This window comes from Eptatretus burgeri, chromosome 12 (assembly GCF_056783735.1).
Source record: "Eptatretus burgeri isolate ZD-2024b chromosome 12, Ebu_testis_v1, whole genome shotgun sequence".
Lineage (NCBI taxonomy): Eukaryota > Metazoa > Chordata > Myxini > Myxiniformes > Myxinidae > Eptatretus > Eptatretus burgeri.
The window spans coordinates 80,083,034-80,102,280 of record NC_140972.1 but is presented as its reverse complement, the minus strand read 5'-3'; the positions used below and the strand labels follow the sequence as shown (position 1 = coordinate 80,102,280).

Here is a 19,247-nt window from a genome sequence, read left to right as displayed (position 1 = left end):
TTCACATTTTCCAGTTTGATTGAACTTTGCTGGGGCAGAAAGGATAACATTTCTGTAGTTACCAGCCAAAGTTTATCTTGCGTACATTTAGAAAGGAGAACTTGTACATTCCTTGGCTATCATTAAAATAGTAATTCATCGAAACATTTAATACTAAAACGGCACTTCGTTGAGCGCTCAGCCAGGCTGAACAGTTTACATTATCTGCATCCGGACCTTAACCAAAATCGAATCGGCTTGTTCTTGTCACCTTCCCAAATCATCCAGCAAGTTTTGTCATAATCCGTCCATAACTTTTTGAAATAGGCTATATATCATTTTGAACCTCATCTCTCAATGGTGATCAATCACTCAAAAAGTTCTCGTACCAGGATCCGGATTTTTACCAGAATCGAATCAATTCATCCTCGTCACACACCCAAACTGTCCACCAGGTTTTGTCTGACTCTGTCTCTAACCTTTTGAGATATCCTGCTCACAGTAAACAAACAAAAGCCTGACAGGGGTGAAAACATAACCTCTGTCCACCTTTGGTGGAAGAGGTAATAATTCAAATATTTGCAAAATGTCAGTCGTTATACTGCAAATGCAATTGGAAAGTGTTGAGTTGAATTTCTTTACACTTTGAAGTCTAAAAAATTGCCGTTGTTGGTTTTTGGAAGGTTTTTGTATTTAAATAGACCTTGTTAACCTCATTGGTGAAGCTAATTTTTTGATTCTGCTTGATAGTTGTACAAGAACACCAAGACACTCCCACCAATGCCCAAGCTGTGTAAAGACGTGCTTCCAGAGGACGCTATTGCTCCATTGCTCATGGATTCAAACCTTCTCCCAGATTGGCTTCAGGTAAAATAGATCTTGCTGAATGAAGATCAGGTTTCTGATGCACCTTCATGCACCATTAAACTTTATGTTTGTGTGTCTTGGCATACTCATTCATGGTCCCTGTAAATTACCGCAATGATATATTCTGTTACAGATCGACCGTAGCACAGAAATCTATCGTGTGCTACGGGGCTCTGGATATCCCAGCAATACTACATAATATGTGAATAATGCCCACATGCATTGCACTTCAATTTCCTCTTGATTCCTTTTCTGGGTGATTTTTAAATTAACTCGGAGCTGATACTCTCAGTCCCCTGCCTTTTGGGTGGTGTGAGTAAAGGTTCTGTGTAATATGAAAGCTAAATTTGAATGGTTTATGAAATATCGTGTGCACAAGCCAAGTTACCGAGATGGTTGCCATGGCAACATAATTCAGCCAGTCACCTCCGTGATCTAATTTGATTGAGATGATGTTATGTGGAATACTGTAGATATCTGCACTATGAAAGCTAACGGCTTTTGAAATATCCGAAGGGATTTCAACCTTCGGATATTCCACGTGGTCCAACACGTGGAACATATCTTTCAATCCAGACAAATCTCACACTCTCACTATGTCTCTTCGAAAGGACCGTTTACAAACCCCCCCCCCCCATCCACTTTCTCAACAATCCTCTGGAAGAAGTCTTTTCTTTCAAGCTTCTAGGTCTCACTATCTGCCATGACCTTTCCTGGGAAAGTCACATTTCCAACCTCGCCTCAAAAGCCAGTCGCCGACTGGGAATCCTGCGTCGTGCTAAGTCCTTCCTCGGCCCTCTTGAGCTCCTGACCACTTACAAAGCTTTTGTCCGTAGCCTGATGGAGTACTGCTCTCCCCTCTGGGCTGGTGCTCCTGCCTCCCACCTTTCTCGGCTTCACGCTGTCGAAACCAGGGCATTTAAGATCATCGGCATCTCCCGCAATGAAGCTGAGTCTTTGGGCCTCTCACTCAATCACCGCAGGTTGGTCGGTGGTCTTTCTGTCTTCTACCGACTCCTCTCCAGCCTTGCGCTCTCTCTGCGATTTGTCCCCACCACATTTCCACAGGGCGCTCAAGGTCCGCCAACAACCCCCTTTTGGTAAAACTACCAAAATCACGAATCACTGCTCATCTTCACTCTTTCATTCCTCTTTTTTCCCGCCTTTGGAATAAACTTCCTCACTCTATTCTTTCCCATTCTTCCCTCCAGGCTTTCAAAACAGCTGTTCACCACCACCTCTTATCTTCCCCCATCCAAATCCTCGATCTTTTCTACCCCCGATAATCCACCCAAGCCCACTTCCTTCATTTCTCCTGCTTTCCTTCCTGAAAGTCCCTGAAATGTCCATCTTCTCTTCGCCATGTTCCCCGTCCCATCCCCATCCCTCTCCCTTCCACAGTTCACCTAATGTGTCTGATCCCCACTGTTTTGTCCCTTCCACTCCCGCCCCTCTTGTCTCATGCCTCCTTGCTGTGAGTTGTGCGTTAGCTCTCATACGAGCCTCGACCAAGGTATACAAAAAAAAAACAAAAAAAAAACTAACTTGGCAAAATCATAGACTAATACAAAGATGACGATGAACTGCTCCATTATCATTATGGGTTCAAAAGATCAAAGGCTATGTGCCCTTTGAAAATCATTTTGCACACCATAACTCAAGTTAGAAGCATTTCATACTGTCTCTCTTACTACTCATCATGCTTTTTTTCTTTCATAGTCTCTCTATTTCGCTCTCTCGCTCTCTCATTTGACCTTTAATTGAGACCAACGTGTAGTGCTAACACCTCCGGAGGCATCGCCATCAATGGATCCGCAGCAAATTATATTTTCTAGTTTCACAATCTTTTGCTTGAGTTGGTGCTGCCTCAAGTATTTTTTGTTTTATTGCTTTTATTTACTTTTTGCAAAGGAGCAGAATGATAATCGTTTTTCTGTAAATAAATAAAAAATGTAAAAGTGAGAGTTCTATCATTGTAAAAAAAAAAAAATCTATTGCTCATTTTGAATAATAGTTTTTCCTCTGAAACTGAGGTTGAGGCAGAGACAAGTTGCTCGCTATCATGTGCAGTCTGTGGATGCTGGTTGCATCATTTTCTGGGGACGCAGCTGTGTCGCTGATGCAGTGCCCTCCATTACCAGTACTCATCTTGCTGACCTCGGAAAGATGACTTGCTGAGTCAACCCCACCTGGTATTAATTAAACGGTTGAGAGGGGCTTGAACTCAAGACCTTAAGATCTTAAGCCAGCCACCTTAACCTTTAAGCCAACACCAGGCTTTGAGACAAGTTACTGAGGCAGTGACACGCATTTATTTTACCAAAGAGATTTTGGTGCAAGAGAGTGTGCATGTGCATTCTCTTTTTGCCAAAAGGTTATAAAGCATGTACATTCCACTAACGTTTTTTTCCCCCTCCCTGTTTCTTAAGGATATTATTGAACGTGAATGCTCACAACTGAACCGCAAGATGATGGAAACAGCCAAGAGTGAGCTTCAAACGAAAGTTATTCAAGAAAGAAAATCCTTAGGGAGGCTTTGTCTTAAGACGCAGATATTTCCTGTTTCTGGAACACCTGTTCCTCAAGAAGAAAGCATTACTGTGTTGGGCCAGGTTCCAGTCGTAACTGCTGTTCCTCAAGTTATGCTGATTGACACCTTGCCCTCTTTGATTACAACTGGAGCTTCCGACCAATCAGAAAATGTGTCATCTCAGCAAACAGCGGAATGTAATGTCACTGGTGCTGTGCTACCGATAGTGGATTTGGGCCAGCAGGTTTTATGCTGCCTTGGCATAAAAAAACCCCTGAACAATGGTCCTTTACTCAGGGTAGGAGCAGTGCAAGAGGTCTTGCAGTCAGACAGTGCCCCTCAAAATAGCTCAATAGACCAATCTAACTGTAAAGTTGATGGCAACGTGCAATTGAGTCCTAAATCTGCTTTACTGAGTCCTTGCAATGTGGAGGGAGTCAGTTTTAGAGGGCAAGTTGATCTGTGTGAGTCTCCACAGCCACTTGATGAAACAACAAATAATAAAGCTGTCATTACATCAGACTTAAATTCACCAGCTGAGGAGCAATCTTTGCATTTCAAAGACAGCAGTGATGGCTATCCTGCTCCTGAGAACATCTGTGTTAATGTTGGTCATAATTATAGTCAAGAGGATTATGCAATAAACCACCAAATGTGCAAGGATATCTCTGAACATTCTGAACAAATCGAAATAAGCCAGTCAAATCCCATTATAGAAGATCAAGATGAGGAGCTAACACAAGAAGAATTTGAAGAGGAGGACGAAGAAGAGGAATCATCTGAATCTGCTTACTCAGCACTTTCTGTTCCAGAGTTGCAGGTAATTACGATTTACTTTTAGCTTTTAGCATCAGTTTAACTTCAATAATTATCAAGCATGAGCCTTGATTTTGTTTTTAAATTTTTTTTTTCTTACAATGCTTTCACCAATGCATGGCATATCTATAATTCATCCTGACTTTATCATGGTCCCTTTTTTGCCGTTGCTAATTTTCTGGGGAAATCGAGCACTTTTTGTACACGTTTATCTTGAAGTGCTTCATAATCTATTTTGAGATTTTCTTTCTTCTCATTTCCTTACATTATTGTTTTTCACTCGTGAATGCACACTTGAACTCGACTATTAAAGAGTGTTACATCAACAGCGTCGCATTCCTCATTGATCAGGAATGGACTTCATAGCAGGCACTGGCATCTGGGGCTCGGCATTACAATCACATGGTCAGGTTTGGTGGCTTATCTCCAGCGGTGAATTAACACCCCAATGGCTGAGAACATTGATGAAACTATTGATACACTGCCACGTTTTCCATGGTTGGTCTGCTCCAGTCAGAAGATCTTTGGCTAGCTTTATTAGGAATTCATCAGGTTCTGGTATGGTTTCCAGACATGTGCTTCACATTTGTAGTCGTGTATCCTCTGTTGTGTATTCGATGTACTGTGTGGTACCAAGGAAGCTCTTGCGCCATTTTTACGGGTTGGGGTGTCTGGTTGTAGAATAAGTGTCTCGTCTATCTCCTCTTTCATTCTTTCTGTTCTGCTGCTTTCTGCGCTTCTGGTGTCAAGAAGAGTGATTCCGGCTTGCTTTGACACCACTTCAACAGTTGAAGACTTAATATTTTTTGACATGAGACATTTATTGAGGCATCAGCAATTGGCATTCAAACAGGGTCATTTTCTTTCCTGAATCTCTCCCCTATAGCAATATGCATACTTAACAGTGGATAAACAGAGCAAGGGTGCATATCATTGTTAAGTTGGTTCCCTTCTTTCAGTTTGCAGATTTATAGGAGGATACCATTACTGGCACTAAAATAATTTCATGCTTTGTGATGATCAAGGGGAGTTAGATCAAGATTCAAATTCAACAACAAGACTCTTGAACAAAAGTACTGTCCCATTTGGTGACCATCCATGATAGTTAACAAAAGACACTTCATGTTCCCTGCAGGAGACTATCGACAAATTGTCGTGGTTGGCTTCTGAACAGCGCAGTGCCCTTGGGGCAGACTCTGAGGAGGATGCTCCCTCCCAGGAGGACTCTGAGCAAGATGAAGAAGAGGAAGAGGCTGTGGGAACAGTCGAGAAAGGATCTTCATGGAATGAGGAGCAAGTGCACCCTAGAAGTCCTTCCACATTGGAAGATGAGAGACTCACAGCCACACTGCTGCAGAAAAGTAAGAAGCAAAGGGTTGGTGAGGTCAAGCCACGGGTCAAAAGAAAACCAAAGCAGTCACGAGCACGTGGCGTCGATTCTGCAAAGATACTCCTTCTCCTTGCTGATGATTTGGTGGAGCGTGATCCTCACCGGGAACAGAAGGATCTGGCTTTTGCTCAGCTGTACCTATCTCACGTGCAAGACAAGCTCCGCGAGTCACCGACGGTGTACTCAGAATTTTTGCGGATTCTGAGCGACTACAAGCTGGCACCAAAGCAGTGGTCAGTGGTGGACATGGTCACAAAACTGCACAAAGCTTTGTGCTATTGGCCTGACCTCCTGCAGGAGTTTGCTGCATTCTTACCACCAGAGCAAGCATTGGAGTGTGGGTTGGTATGGTTTCACATATCTCACATTTACCACAGTGAATATAACGATACTATTCAATTTCTGGCAATTTTTTCATTTTCCACATTGTGAGCCGCACTCATTTGAATGATCAAAAAGTATAAATATTTGTCTTTTTCAAGCCATCTTCTGTTGTTTTTCTGGTTATTCAATGTTATCAGCATGATTCATTGCACTGTAAAGCATGGACTTTTACATTGTATGTTAGCAAAGTCATCTGCCCAAGTTGATTGTGCATGCAAGATTGAGAGTGAATGTTCATTTTAATTTTTTTCTTTTTCCTTGGCCTTACAATGTTCCTCATTGCTTTGATTCTTCACCTCCCATAACAACCTTTGCTTGAAGCTTGAGGAACAGCAAGCATTTGAAAGAAGCCGGCGTTTCTTGCGCCAGCTGGAAGTGTGCTTTGATGAAAACCCGTCCTATCACCAGAAGATTTTGCGTGTTTTGCAGTGCTGTAGTCCTCTCTCACCCACTGATGTAAACGAGGTATGTGATTGTGAAATTAAAGATCCTTATATGGAGAACAGATGGGTATATGCAGTTTTTATTGATTGTTTGTAGATGTAATACTAGCAGGGGTACCTGGTGTTGACCAATGCTGCTCAACCCTGTTGGCAATTTGGAGAATTCAATAGTTTTTCTATTTTTTTTTTTTTTGTAGGGGCGTAAAACACTTCCCAAGCCCACTAAGGCCGAGGTCACATTTGCCACGGCGGCCGTGGGGGTCTCCAAAATCTACGGCCACTAGCAATTATACGGCGGCCGCAGTATTTCCACGGTCACACAATGTAGCAGTCACATATGTTTTTATTTTTCGGAGAGCCGCACGGCGTATTTAGGCCTAACTCACATTTGCCACGGCGGCCGTGGGGTCTCCAAAATCTACGGCCACTAGCAATTAAACGGCGGCCGCAGTATTTCCACGGTTACACAATGTAGCAGTCGCATATGTTTTTATTTTTCGGGGAGCTGCATGGCGTATTTATAAATTGTGGAGACCAAAAACGTGGGGTTGCCGTACGGTCTTTGATTTGATGTCGCACGGTGACCTTAGGGCATTCCTGTGGCGGCCATAGAATTTTCAAGGCAGATGCAAGGTGCCCGCAAGGCGACCGCAGGGGAGCCCTAAGGCGAACGTGCGGCCAGACGGAAGGTAGCGAATGGGTTAAATTTTTTTTTTTTACCAGTTTTTTTTTCGGCTTGTCGAATTGCTACGGCGAAAATAGAAATGGAAAAAGTTATAATTCCACGGCGACCTTACGGCCTGTGAAATATAGCCATACAGCATCGGGCCACCCTGAGGCCACCTCAGAAATTCTGCGGCCGCTGCACGTTTCTGTCAATTCAGAGGGTGTACGGCCCCCGTATCCTCGCCGTAGAGCAAATGTGACTTAGGCCTAAGGAATTGCAGTCGGGGATTATTTAATATTACCTTTCACGGAGCTACAAAGGCTTAGGCATAACGATAGAGCAATTTAAAAAAAAATCCGACCCTCCCCCCATCCCCCAATAAAATACTCCGCAGCACTCACTGATGAATGCTTAAAAGTTTGACGAAGATTCGTTTGACCTTCTCTGAGAAAAATGGCGATGCACAGTGCACACACACACCTCTCTATCATCTCTTGTACTTGTTGCTGCATTTGAGTCCGTGGAGGAACTACAGAAATCTGTCTATCCGGGTTCTTCCCAACATCTTTGTTCGTTGTTCCTTTCATATTTCTTTCTACTTTTTCATATTTCTCCTTATTACATTTCTCCTCTCCGTCCGTCCATCCCACCTGTGGTTTCTTAGACTTTTCCCCATTCCTTTTATTTAACATATTCAACAGAAACTTGGGTACATGGCTTCATTACAAGTTACAGAACAAGTTCAAGTTTTAGGGCGTTTTGTTAATTTTTCACAGTTATGCCCTTTTTATGTCATCTCTACCGAGATGACCTAATAAAGCCGGACCAAATGTCCGTCCGTCTGTCCGTCCGTCCGTCAACAATTTTTCTTTCCGATCTTGATGAAATTTAGTATGTGGGTAGAGGTCAATGAGTGTTGCACAACAATATAACTTTTGTCTGGGTTCAAGGTCAGCGTCAAGGTCACGAGGTCATGTAAGTTATAAAAATCGCCATTTTCAAAACCTATCTAGTCTGCCATTCTACAAGATATTCGGCAACTGTTTATTGATTATGATAGTAAAAAATATTATCTTGTATCTAACCGGACAGATTTTTGAATTTCCGTCCCGTTTGGCCGCCATGTAACCTGGAAGATGGTCAAAAACACCACCCGGTACGAAGAAAACTTTTTACTTCCGATCTTGATGAAATTTGGTATGTGGGTAGAGGTCGATGAGTGATACCCAACGACATATTTTTTCCTGGATTCGAGGTCAGGGTCAGGGTCAAGGTCATGAGGTCAAGAAAGTTGTGAAAGTCGCCATTTTCAAAACCTATCTAGTCTGTCATTTTAGGAGATACCTGGCAACGGTTCATCAAATATGATAGTAAAAAAACATAGAGATGATCGTCACCCCCACATGGGGGTAATTTTTAGACTTAGAAAATATCGTATATACCAGGGTCAGTGTTCAGCTGCCCTGATTCCACCCCACTGCTTTACACCCATTGGCTGGACAGCTGGCCTGACTCCACCCCAATAAAAGAATGCGCTACCATTGAATGAAGCAGCACAGATCGGCAGGCCTTATTCCTGCGTGTTAGTCCATGGCCCAGTGCAAATGGAATGATCCCAGGTATATTCCCATGATGTGTGAAAAAAAAAATATATATATATATAGTTACAAATTTGGGAATTCGATTGCACGCAACATTCAGGTTCCTTCAGTCAGTTATGTCGATAAGTGCTTGTTCTCTAGATAGTTCACCTTCCATTGTTTAATGGGCAGAAATCGATTAAGTGCGCTGCGCAATTGAATTTAATAGTTAGGGAGCGATCATAACACAATGGAGACGCCCCTCCCCCTCTTCTGCGAAGAGGAAGAAGAGCCCTCCCGACTCGTGATTCATGATGTCAACAACTCCCTCCCACCCGTGGTGGAGTGGGGGATGGAGCACGAGGGCATGAGTCATGCCGGGAGCGGGGGAGGGGCGGATAGGAATAAAAAAGGGATACTCTGCTTTGTTCGGCTGGCTTTTTCAGTAGTATAGCTTCGGCTTCTGCTTGGCTTGGATTAAGGTCGAGGCTTTTTGAAGGCTTTCTGCTTTGGCTTGGCTTTTAGTAAGCTTTTTTCTTCGGCTTGGCTTTTAGCAGGCCTTTGGGCTCTGGCTTGGTTCGTCGAGGAGAGAGACTTTGTTCATCGGAAGAGAGTTGAGCTGGTTGCTCGGCTTGGAGTTATTGGTTCGTGTTTTGAGAGGCTTTGTTCATCGGAAGAGAGTTGAGCTGGCTGCTCGGCTGGCTCTTCTTGGTTCGTGGAGCTCTTTGTTCTCCGCTTGGTTCCCGGCTTGGTGCGACTCATCGGCCTCATCTTGGAGGTGGTTCTTCGAGATAGCGATGCATCGACGGGAAGGATCAGCACCTCGTCTCACCAGCACGTGTTCGGAAGCGCGAGAGGATTCGCTGGAGCTCGGGAAGGATCGCGGCTCACGGCGATTGGATCCAGCTCGCTCTCGCTGGAGCCTGGGTTCGAGCAGCTTGAAGACCACACGAGGTGGAGAGGTTCGAGATAGGTTCTGGGTTTCGGCTCATCTGTCTCTCCGAGCTGGAGTCCGTTGTTAAAGGCATCAGCCACCATTTTGTGTGTGTGTGTGTGTGTGTGTGTGTGTGTGTGTGTGTGTGTGTGTGTGTGTGTGTGTGTGTGTGTGTGTGTGTGTGTGTGTGTACGTGTGTCCGTCGGCCCGTCTAATAAGTAGGAAACTGTTAAGTGCTTTGTGTGCTGTTAATGATTGCATTGCATTTCGCATAGTCGGTATAGTTCTGCTCTTACGTGCTTCCCGAGTTCCCCATTATTATTAATAAATACCCCAATTGTTAAATGTTTTCAGCTCGTCGCGTCGATTCTTTCATTGACTGAGCATTTCGTGTGTTGGGAGTTAGCCGTTGGTTTGCCGTAAAAGGGCGACATTCGGACCGACGGTTCTCGGCGATTAAGCCGCTCAGAATCGCGCACGGGACAGGCTCGCTTAAGCGGCTTGTTCCGTCGAGGGTGGAATACCCCGGGAGTTGGATCACGTAGGTATTTAGGTAAATTGAAGATTGGCAATCGACTTTACCCCATGTGGTCTGCCCATTGGCGTATTTCGGTTCTTGCACAAGGACCCGTCGGCCTCGGAGTTATCCGGGCGGCGATCGATATTCCGGGCGATCGGTCGGGCCGACTTGACTTGCGGCTCCATCAGAGCGGTCTGCTCGTGGCCGACACCCGGCACCGTAACAGTGGTTGTCAGGAGTGCGATTTGGCCCCCTCCGCCTCCGTAGCAAAATTCACGGAGTCGGATCAGCGGTATACGGAGCAACCCCCCCGTGTCCCCAAACTACAATCGTTATAAATTTTATTCCCAGCACACAAAATGTTCAGCCAAGGCGAGCTGAGCCAGGTAGGTAGTGACATGGATGTAGAGTGAATGGAACCAGAGGCCCAGGAAGAATTCCAAGCGGAGAGCAAAGAGCTCCACGAACCAAGAAGAGCCAGCAGAGCAACCAGCTCAACTCTCTTCCGATGAACAAAGCCTCTCACAACACGAACCAAGAGCAAGAAGCCACCACCAGCAGCTCGAGCCGAGCAACCAGCTCAACTCTCTTCTGATGAACAAAGCCTCTTACAACACGAACCAAGAGCAAGAAGCCACCACCAGCAGCTCGAGCCGAACAACCAGCTCAACTCTCTTCCGATGAACAAAGCGAGAACCAAGAACTCTGAGCCGAGCAGAACCCGAAAGCCTGCTGAAAAGCCAAGCCGAAGCAAAAAGCTCTCCAAAAAGCCTCCACCTCTCCAAGCAGAACTGAAGCTCACTGAACCAAAAGTTTCAACCCTTGCCAAGCAGAACCCAAAGGCCTGCTAAAAGCCAAGCCAAAGCAAAAAGCTTACTAAAAGCCAAGTCAAAGCAGAAAGCCTTCAAAAAGCCTCCTCCCGAACCCAAGCCGAGCAGAACCCGAAAGCCAACTGAACAACCAGCCCGAACAAAGCAGAGGATCTCTTCTTCATTCTTATCGGCCCCCTCCCCCGCTCCCAGCATGACTCATGCCCTCGTGCTCCATCCCCCGCTCAACCACGGGTGGGAAGGAGTTGTTGACGTCATGAATCACGGGATGGGAGGGCTCTTCTTCCTCTTCGCAGAAGAGGGGGAGGGGCGTCTTCCTTTGTGTTGTGATCGCTCACTAACTATTAAATTGAATAGCAGCGCACTTATTCGATTTCTGCCCATTAAACAATGGAAGGTGAACTATCTAGGGAACAAGCACTTATCGACATAACTGACTAAAGGAACCTGAATGTTGTGTGCAATCGAATTCCCAAATTCGTAACAATATATACAGTATGTATATATGTATGTATATATATATATATATATATATATATATATATATATATATATATATATATATATATATATATATATATATATATATATATATATCCGGCTCCGGCTCAGCGGTACTCGAACCCGCAACACCATGCCGTTCCAGGCAGCAGGTACCGTGCTCTCCAACTGGCCACGCACCAATCAACCAAGACCAAGGAGAAGATCAGAGATGACAATGATCCAGGACCAGACCAACCAGCCAGCACCAAGACCTGCGATCCCCAAGAAGACCAACCTCCCCAGCTTGGCGTTCCTTTATATCTTTCTCCTCCGGGGTGAGAAAATCGCCATCTGAGGCGGTCTCCACCCTCATTGGCCGGGGTGTCGTGGGAAAGTCGTCCTCTGTGCGTGATTGGACAAGGGGTGGAGTCGGAGCTGAGTCGATGAAAATCTCCGCCCACGTACGTGGTCGAACGCACGTGGGCAATGACGTCGGTGTGCGAAGTGAAGTGAAGTGAAGGAGATTTGTTGTAAAAGAAACTCCGCAGCGCACACATGTAATTCCCGTTCGACACAGGTAGGGGACCCTAACTATAAACACATACTTATCGAGATAACTAAACTTGGGGACTGCTGTCTGTCTGTGTGCACAAGGCTTCCAAATTCGTAACAATACATGTATATACACAAGACTATAGCTGAGTTCATAAATACAAAACTGCTGCTGAGATGTATTGACATACTCCAGTTTTGTTCAGGGATATTCCATATATATATATATATATATATATATATATATATATATATATATATATATATATATATATATATATATATATATATATATATATATATATATATCAAGCTGGCTGTCCTCCCTGAATTCCATTTTCATCATTCTCAACCTTGGTTTTGGTGTAAAGAAATAGTCATCAGCAGTGACACTATTTTATCATTCATGTTGTCCTAGCTTTGACATATTTTGAGAGTTTCCAATGGTTGGAAACATTTCCTGCCCAGCATGAGCATGATATGAGCATAAAAAAGAAAATGGTCGAAGGTGGATAAATTATTTTCTTTGGATCTCAAGTTTATTTCAGCACTGTTGGAATCACTGTCAACCCAATGCTCCGATTGTTGATTTTGGTCGTAATAGAAGAAGTGAAACCCGACTGAATTTTCTGTGCTGTTGCAAGGAAAATTGAATGACTTGCAGTCGGAGGAGATTCACTTGAAATACAGTGTTTCACATCAAATTCCCTGTTGGTGAAACATGTGCAAAACTGCTGAAATGCTTGGATTGAATGCACGTGGGCTGCTATGTGCACAAGCGAAGAGGCACAGCACATCACACAGTCTTCGAGTAACGTGGCTATTGTGTGCACATAATTATTGCAGGACGTGGGAGCATGTGATAATTATCAGTCTTTGTTGTTGTAAAGTGCATCGGTTGATTTGAATGAAAAGAAGCAAAAAAACATGTGGCCTTTTGCCACACTATTATCATTATTTTATTTATTTTGTGACTCGACCATGTGTTTTCCCTTTGACGCATGATATTTCATAACTCGCCACACAATGATATGTCTGATCACGTTCATGTTAACGTTTTTGCTTGTAAATGTTGATCCCTTTATGAGTTTGAGATAGTCTGCCTTTTCAACAAAATGAGATCGTCCACCTGTGTAGACTGTTCTCACTGATTCAACTTGTATAGGTGTCTGTCTCTCCTGTCTCTGTCTGTCTGTCTGTCTGTCTCTCTCTCTCTCTCTCTTTCTCTCTCTCTCTCTCTCTCTCTCTCTCTCTCTCTCTCTCTCTCTCTCTCTCTCTCTCTCTCTCTCTCTCTCTCTCTGTCTGTCTGTCTGTCTCTCTCTCTCTCTCTCTCTCTCTCTCTCTCTCTCTCTCTCTCTCTCTGTCTGTCTGTCTGTCTGTCTGTCTGTCTGTCTGTCTGTCTCTCTCTCTCTCTCTCTCTCTCTCTCTCTCTCTCTCTCTCTCTGTCTCTGTCTCTGTCTCTGTCTCTGTCTCTGTCTCTCTCTCTCTCTCTCTCTCTCTCTCTCTCTCTCTCTCTCTCTCTCTCTCTCTCTCTCTGTGTCTCTCTCTCTCTCTCTCTCTCTCTCTCTCGCTCTCGCTCTCGCTCTCTCTGTCGCTCTCTCTGTCGCTGTCTCTCTCTCTCTCTCTCTCTCTCTCTCTCTCTCTCTCTCTCTCTCTCTCTCTCTCTCTCTCTCTCTCTCTCTCTCTCTCTCTCTCCCTCTCTCTCTCTCTGTCTATCTCTATATCTGTCTATCTCTATCTCTGTCTCTGTCTCTCTCCCCTCCCTCTCTCACTCTGGAAGCATTTACGCTTTTTTATTTTTTTTTACCATTTATTCCATTTACTCGTTTATGCTTACTACTCATTTTCCTGTACAGCAATTGAAAGTAGCTTCCCTTGAGATTTGCTATAATACTAAACGTTGGTCACCACTGAAACCTCCCAATAGTAGGGGTGCCAAGGTGCAGAAATGTGCTAAAAAAGAGATTGAGGTTGTCATGAAAGAACATATAATGTCAAGCATGATTTATGATAGCGAAAGTTATTGGCAATTAAGTCTTTACAACGTTCACCATGTATGTTCTTTCTTTTGTGCTAGATGTTTTTGGTAGATTGGACCTTGGCGCACATGACTGGGGTGGCCTGCTCGGCCAACTCTCTTGCAAAAGTGCTCATCTGTCTCGATTTATCATGTGTCACCATGACGAAATTCGGCCCAAAAATTAGGGGTAGGGGAAATGGAATTCATTATTTGAACATGTTCCTATTGTTGCTTACCAACATTTTAGGTATCAGAAGAAAGGGTTTGGGCTGGGCTACAATTTGGTAGGAGAAACATTTTGATGGGGTCACTGAGTGCAGGTTGAGGGGTCAAAAGGTCACGCTCAGAAGGGTCAGGTGAAAATCTAGGGGCCTTGGGTATAAATGGAAGAGCTGTACCCAAACCAATAAATATAAATGAATGACACAAACACAAATTTAAGAGTACTATATAACAAAGTTTTTGATAATCAAGCCATGTTAGGTGGATACAGAGAATTTGAGAATTAACCCCTTTATGTCTATGAGCAGAATCGCAAAAATAGGCTTTTTCTCAAAAAGTTATTATGCACTAATAAACAGGATTAGACACTGATAAAAGGTATAAATTGACCAATTTCAACCTATTTACCCATTTAGTTGCATATATTAATCCCTTCTGGATGTTTCATATTAACCCTTTGGGTACGTTTACTAGTTTCTACCTCCTTGCTTTAGAGTAATGAAAAAATTCAACCCAAGCCCTTGGGAGTGCATAACACTGAAAGCTGTTTAGACATGGGGTTTAATAGACTTATGAACCGGCTTGTGAACTAGCTATTTTAGCTACGACGTCTGAGCTGTCCACCCTACAAATGCCAGTCAGGTACACTCGTTCACATTATCAGTATTTTCTTTAAAATTCAACACATTTTCAGTCTTATTTTCAATATTGGTATACACCATTGTACACCTTTCCCAACCAGTACTCAAAGACAATTATTGAAAGAATGGGATACCATTTATAGTAACACTAATTCAATCACTTTTGGCTAAAATTAGTAAACATACTGATGAGAGTACATGTACAATGTATTAATTAGGTTGACTGATCAGCTGATGTCGATGATGATGACTGAAGATGAATCATGGATCGAGAGCAATATTTTCATGCTCATAGAATATCTTCATTCTTCTCTTCCATAAGCGTGCACATCAGTGGATCCCCACAGCAGTTACAAGCCATGGTGCACAACACTTTGGCCTTTCGGCAAGGGCAATGTAATCTGCATTTGTCTTTGCAGCATTTGCATCTTGTTGAGAGAAGGCCTGGTTTGGATGGCTTTGTCATTAGAGTAGCCAGCAGGTATCCTTTCTTGGTATTCCTTCCAAAGTCTGTAGGATCCGGCAGCAACGGATTGGCCAGCGTGGCACGTTTCCAAAGTCACATTTGGTACAGAGCCCTCATGATGTGAAATTGAAATGCGTCGCTGGTCAGTGGCAATGATCAGAGGTCAGATTTCTTTGTTTGAAACAGATGACATCGTTGCTCATCCATAGATCCAGAGAAGTCCTTTTTCCCATGTAGTGCGTAGATGCATTTCCGTGAGGACTCTGATATGGCTTCTGATATTTCAATACGCTCATGCTCATCAGGAATTCCATACTGTTCAACTGGCTCAAGGATCTTTCCACAGTCCAATGCCACTTTCAATGCACGTTTTTTTCCACAATGGAAAATGTAGCTGACTGGGTCACAGCCGGTGATTGCATATGCCAAGAGTAAAGACGAACTTGTGGTATTTGTATAATTGCTTGTCAGAAATCTGGAAATAACATTGCATGGAATGAAGACGTTCTGCTTCTGCATCCAGAGTTCCTCTAAGCCTTGCACCCTCGAAACATGGTAGATGCCCATCATCAAGATATCTGTGTCTGTGGCTTGGATGACTACCCTCTTACATCCTTGTTCATTTGCTGAGTATGCAATGTGAGCAAAGATTCGTGTATCAGCCTCCTCGTGTTCATCACATCCCAAGCAGTCAAGTTCTGACGTCCCATGATTTGTCAACATCATGGCTGGTCCCCGAGTCGTGCATCCCACTGGTATTCCCTGGTGATTTGTCATCCATGTCGTTGAAAGGTACTGTTGGAGATGTTCCTTGTTTTCATGGTTTGAGACAAAACCCTTCCATGATGGGAGCTGTAGGCTGTCATGAGGATGAAGGTTTTCGTCTTCTTTGCCGTTTTGCTTCTTTGCATTATCTCCTCAATCTTCAAGCTTTTCTGAGGGATGACATCATAGCGATCACCAACAACATGGACAATCTGACAATCCTTTGGTCTAAGACGCAAGATCTTTTCAAGTACTTTGTTGATAGCTCTTCGAATGTAGTGCTCCCAAGTTCCTGATAGCGCTGAACGAAGGCCATAAGGTCAATGAAATAGCCTGTCCCTGACTCTACATTTGGCAGTTGCTCAAGTTCCTTCCATTGAGATCCAATCGTGGCCTTAAACATTGTGGCATAATCAGACTTGTTGCCCATTCTCATTAAAAAAAACCCGATGGATGTAGCTCGTCTGGTGTGAAAAGTGAACTGGAATATTCTGCCCACTCATGTGAAAAGGCGTCAACTTTCTCTTTATGTCCTAGGCTTTCAGCAAAGCAGAGGTTGCGGATGACAGAACTCTCTTCAATGTACAGTTGTTTCGTTTGCTGAAGTGTTGATTTCTTTTTCACCTTTTCAACGAACGTCTTCAGTCTAACAGGCTCAACTTTTACAGAGTCTTCGGCCTCAGCCTTGGCGAGTGCCTTCAATCCTTTCTCCTTTGCTTTGATCAATTCAAGTGACTGTGCAACTTGACCCGTGAATATGTTGACAAGTTCCGCATCATTTGATTGTTGAAAAGGGTTCATCATCTTTTCGGTTACAACAGACTTGATGTTTTGCACTTGTTGCAGATCCCTCTCCGAAGTGCTCACTTCACCTGTTCGATGAAGGTCTTGTTTCAGGTGCGCCATCAATAGTACTTTCTCAGAGGCTGCCGTCATGTTAGGCAATGCTTTCAGGTACTTGGATATTGTCTCGGGTCTTTGGGTGATTCCCTGGAAGTTTCGTCTTGGCGTCTTTATTGTAAATCTGCTCAAGGGCCATATCGGACCAGACTCCATTGAACTTTCCTGGCTGCTTACAAACAGTGAAGTTACCTTTCTCAAACTCAGATTGAACATCTGGTGGTAATTCCTTCATGGCGGATAGATAGTCGGACAGGCAAGACGTGTATTTGTTGTGTCCAGCAGCAACTATGTATGGAAGCATTTCCTCTGCCGCTTGTAAGTGCATATCCCAAATTCCTGCTCGTTCAGCGGCTATGAATTTATCCAGGATTCCAATCATTTCAAGGTACATTATCCATAACCTGCCAGTCGGAGACGTCACGTTCATCTGGATGAATTCATTCAGCCTCTTCCTCACGCCATCTAGTGTTGACTCTGTTCCTCCAAAAGCTCGCCTTGCATCATCGTGACTGTCTTCATTGATGGTCTTGCAGATTGCACCTATATGGGTAGAGAGGGAGGAGAAATCATCAGTGTCATTCCCCTGTTGAAGTACCCATGCCTCAAAGGATTCCCAAAGAAAACTGAACATTGCCCTTTCAACTATTGCGTGAGCATGAACCATAGCATAGTAGTCTTTTCCATCTAGCAGCTTGCTTGCTGTCCCCAGCCGACAAACATTCCCTGCAACCAGCATATCCTCTATGCCTGTCTGTTTCATAAGATGACCGATCGCACCAAGAAAATTCATAGCAATGTAGAATCCTCCCATGCGTATGATCACATGTGCATACTTTTCTGGGTGTTTCTTTCGAAGAGCCAACACAATTTCATATATGGCTTGATCACACGTGAGAACACAGTGTTCTTCTCCTAACTCCCATGATACTGCGAGACAGTAATCAACCGATTCTACAACAACGTCAGGGTTTGTTGGGGACTCTGGGGAAAAATGGACCAGAGCCAAGGACAGTCGCTTCGGTGGTTTCTTTTATCATCACCTCGTGAAATTGTCTCCAACTTGTTGGCTTAATTCATGGACGAAATCCAACAGATCCGTCAATCCAGCATGGCAGACATTGAACAGGAAGTTACACCTAACTGCACTACATGTACATTCATCTGATTGAGCTTCGGGAACACGTTTCATTCCGCTTAATGAACGACTCTTCTGGCGGTCAGTCAAAGTGAGCATACTTGGCTTCGTTGCAAAAGGCACATTAGAACTCAAACTAAGCTTGTGAGACTTATTCAGGGGCACAGGCAGTGACCTGGCATGGGTATTGTCATCAGAGATGGGTCGGTACTGGTTTATGATATGCGTGGTTCCATGTGTGGTCTTTCCGTCTACAGTATTCTCATGAAAATCCAAGTTGTCGATGGCGAAGTGGGTGAAAAATCCTTGGCTGATGTTTTCAGGTATGAAATAACCTTTCTCCTGAAGTTTTCCTTCTGCTCTCGATGCCATGGTGGAGATATACCGCTGAGCATCGTGATAACCAATACAATTTCCAAATCTATTGAGTAGGGTAACAGTATCCTTGCTCCGTGTCTTTTTCATAATGTGTAGGGCAGTGCCAACCTGTTTTGGTGTCGGTATAGTAGACATCCCCGCAATGACATCCTGACCAATGTTCAAAACCTGTTCGTGTTGTTTCTGACTCAGTGGAACACAACCGTCAGGTTCGACATCAAAGGGTATATCATGAAGCATCCATGACAAGTGATTGTACAAGTCCGTAGGAACAAGTTTTTTGGCTGCTTGGTAAGATATATCCAGATCAAGGTTTCCTGCATCATCTGCCTCATCCTAGGGCCTGATTTCCTTCACTGTCTTTGAATTGCCTTTGCTGTGATAAATGATTCTCGCTGGAATTGAACATGAACATCTCTTCCTCTGTCACCATTTTTCTCATCAGGCTCATCATCTTCTTCATCAAGATATTCCCATTCTTCAAGCTTGCCTTTGAGCTGTTTCACTTCAGACAAAACAGTTGACAGGGATAAACTAGAAGAACACACCAACCGTGAGGTACCCACCAGGGAAACAATGATGATCTTGTCCCCAAAATAGTTTTCTAATTGCCTTACCAGTTGGTTTGAACTATACTGTATTGCATGATTAACCTGTCTATCCGCCAACCCTTGCCTGACCATGTCACGCAATTGAGAAACAAAGAAAACAGTATTCTCATTCAACAATTTGCCTTCAACTT

The 19,247-nt window shown here is 43.9% G+C and overlaps 1 protein-coding gene across 8 annotated transcripts in view; it reads left to right on the top strand.

Moving 5' to 3' along the window:
- LOC147015973 (GON-4-like protein) overlaps positions 1 to 19,247 on the top strand; it is a 216,485-nt gene that overhangs the window by 103,833 nt on the left and 93,405 nt on the right. For all 8 annotated transcript variants that reach the window (XM_085848645.1, XM_085848644.1, XM_085848646.1 and 5 more), the window contains exons 17-20: positions 730 to 846; positions 3,276 to 4,196; positions 5,328 to 5,927; positions 6,288 to 6,431. In XM_085848645.1, coding sequence (XP_085704771.1) covers positions 730 to 846; positions 3,276 to 4,196; positions 5,328 to 5,927; positions 6,288 to 6,431 — 1,782 coding nt within the window. The remainder of the gene's footprint in view (positions 1 to 729; positions 847 to 3,275; positions 4,197 to 5,327; positions 5,928 to 6,287; positions 6,432 to 19,247) is intronic.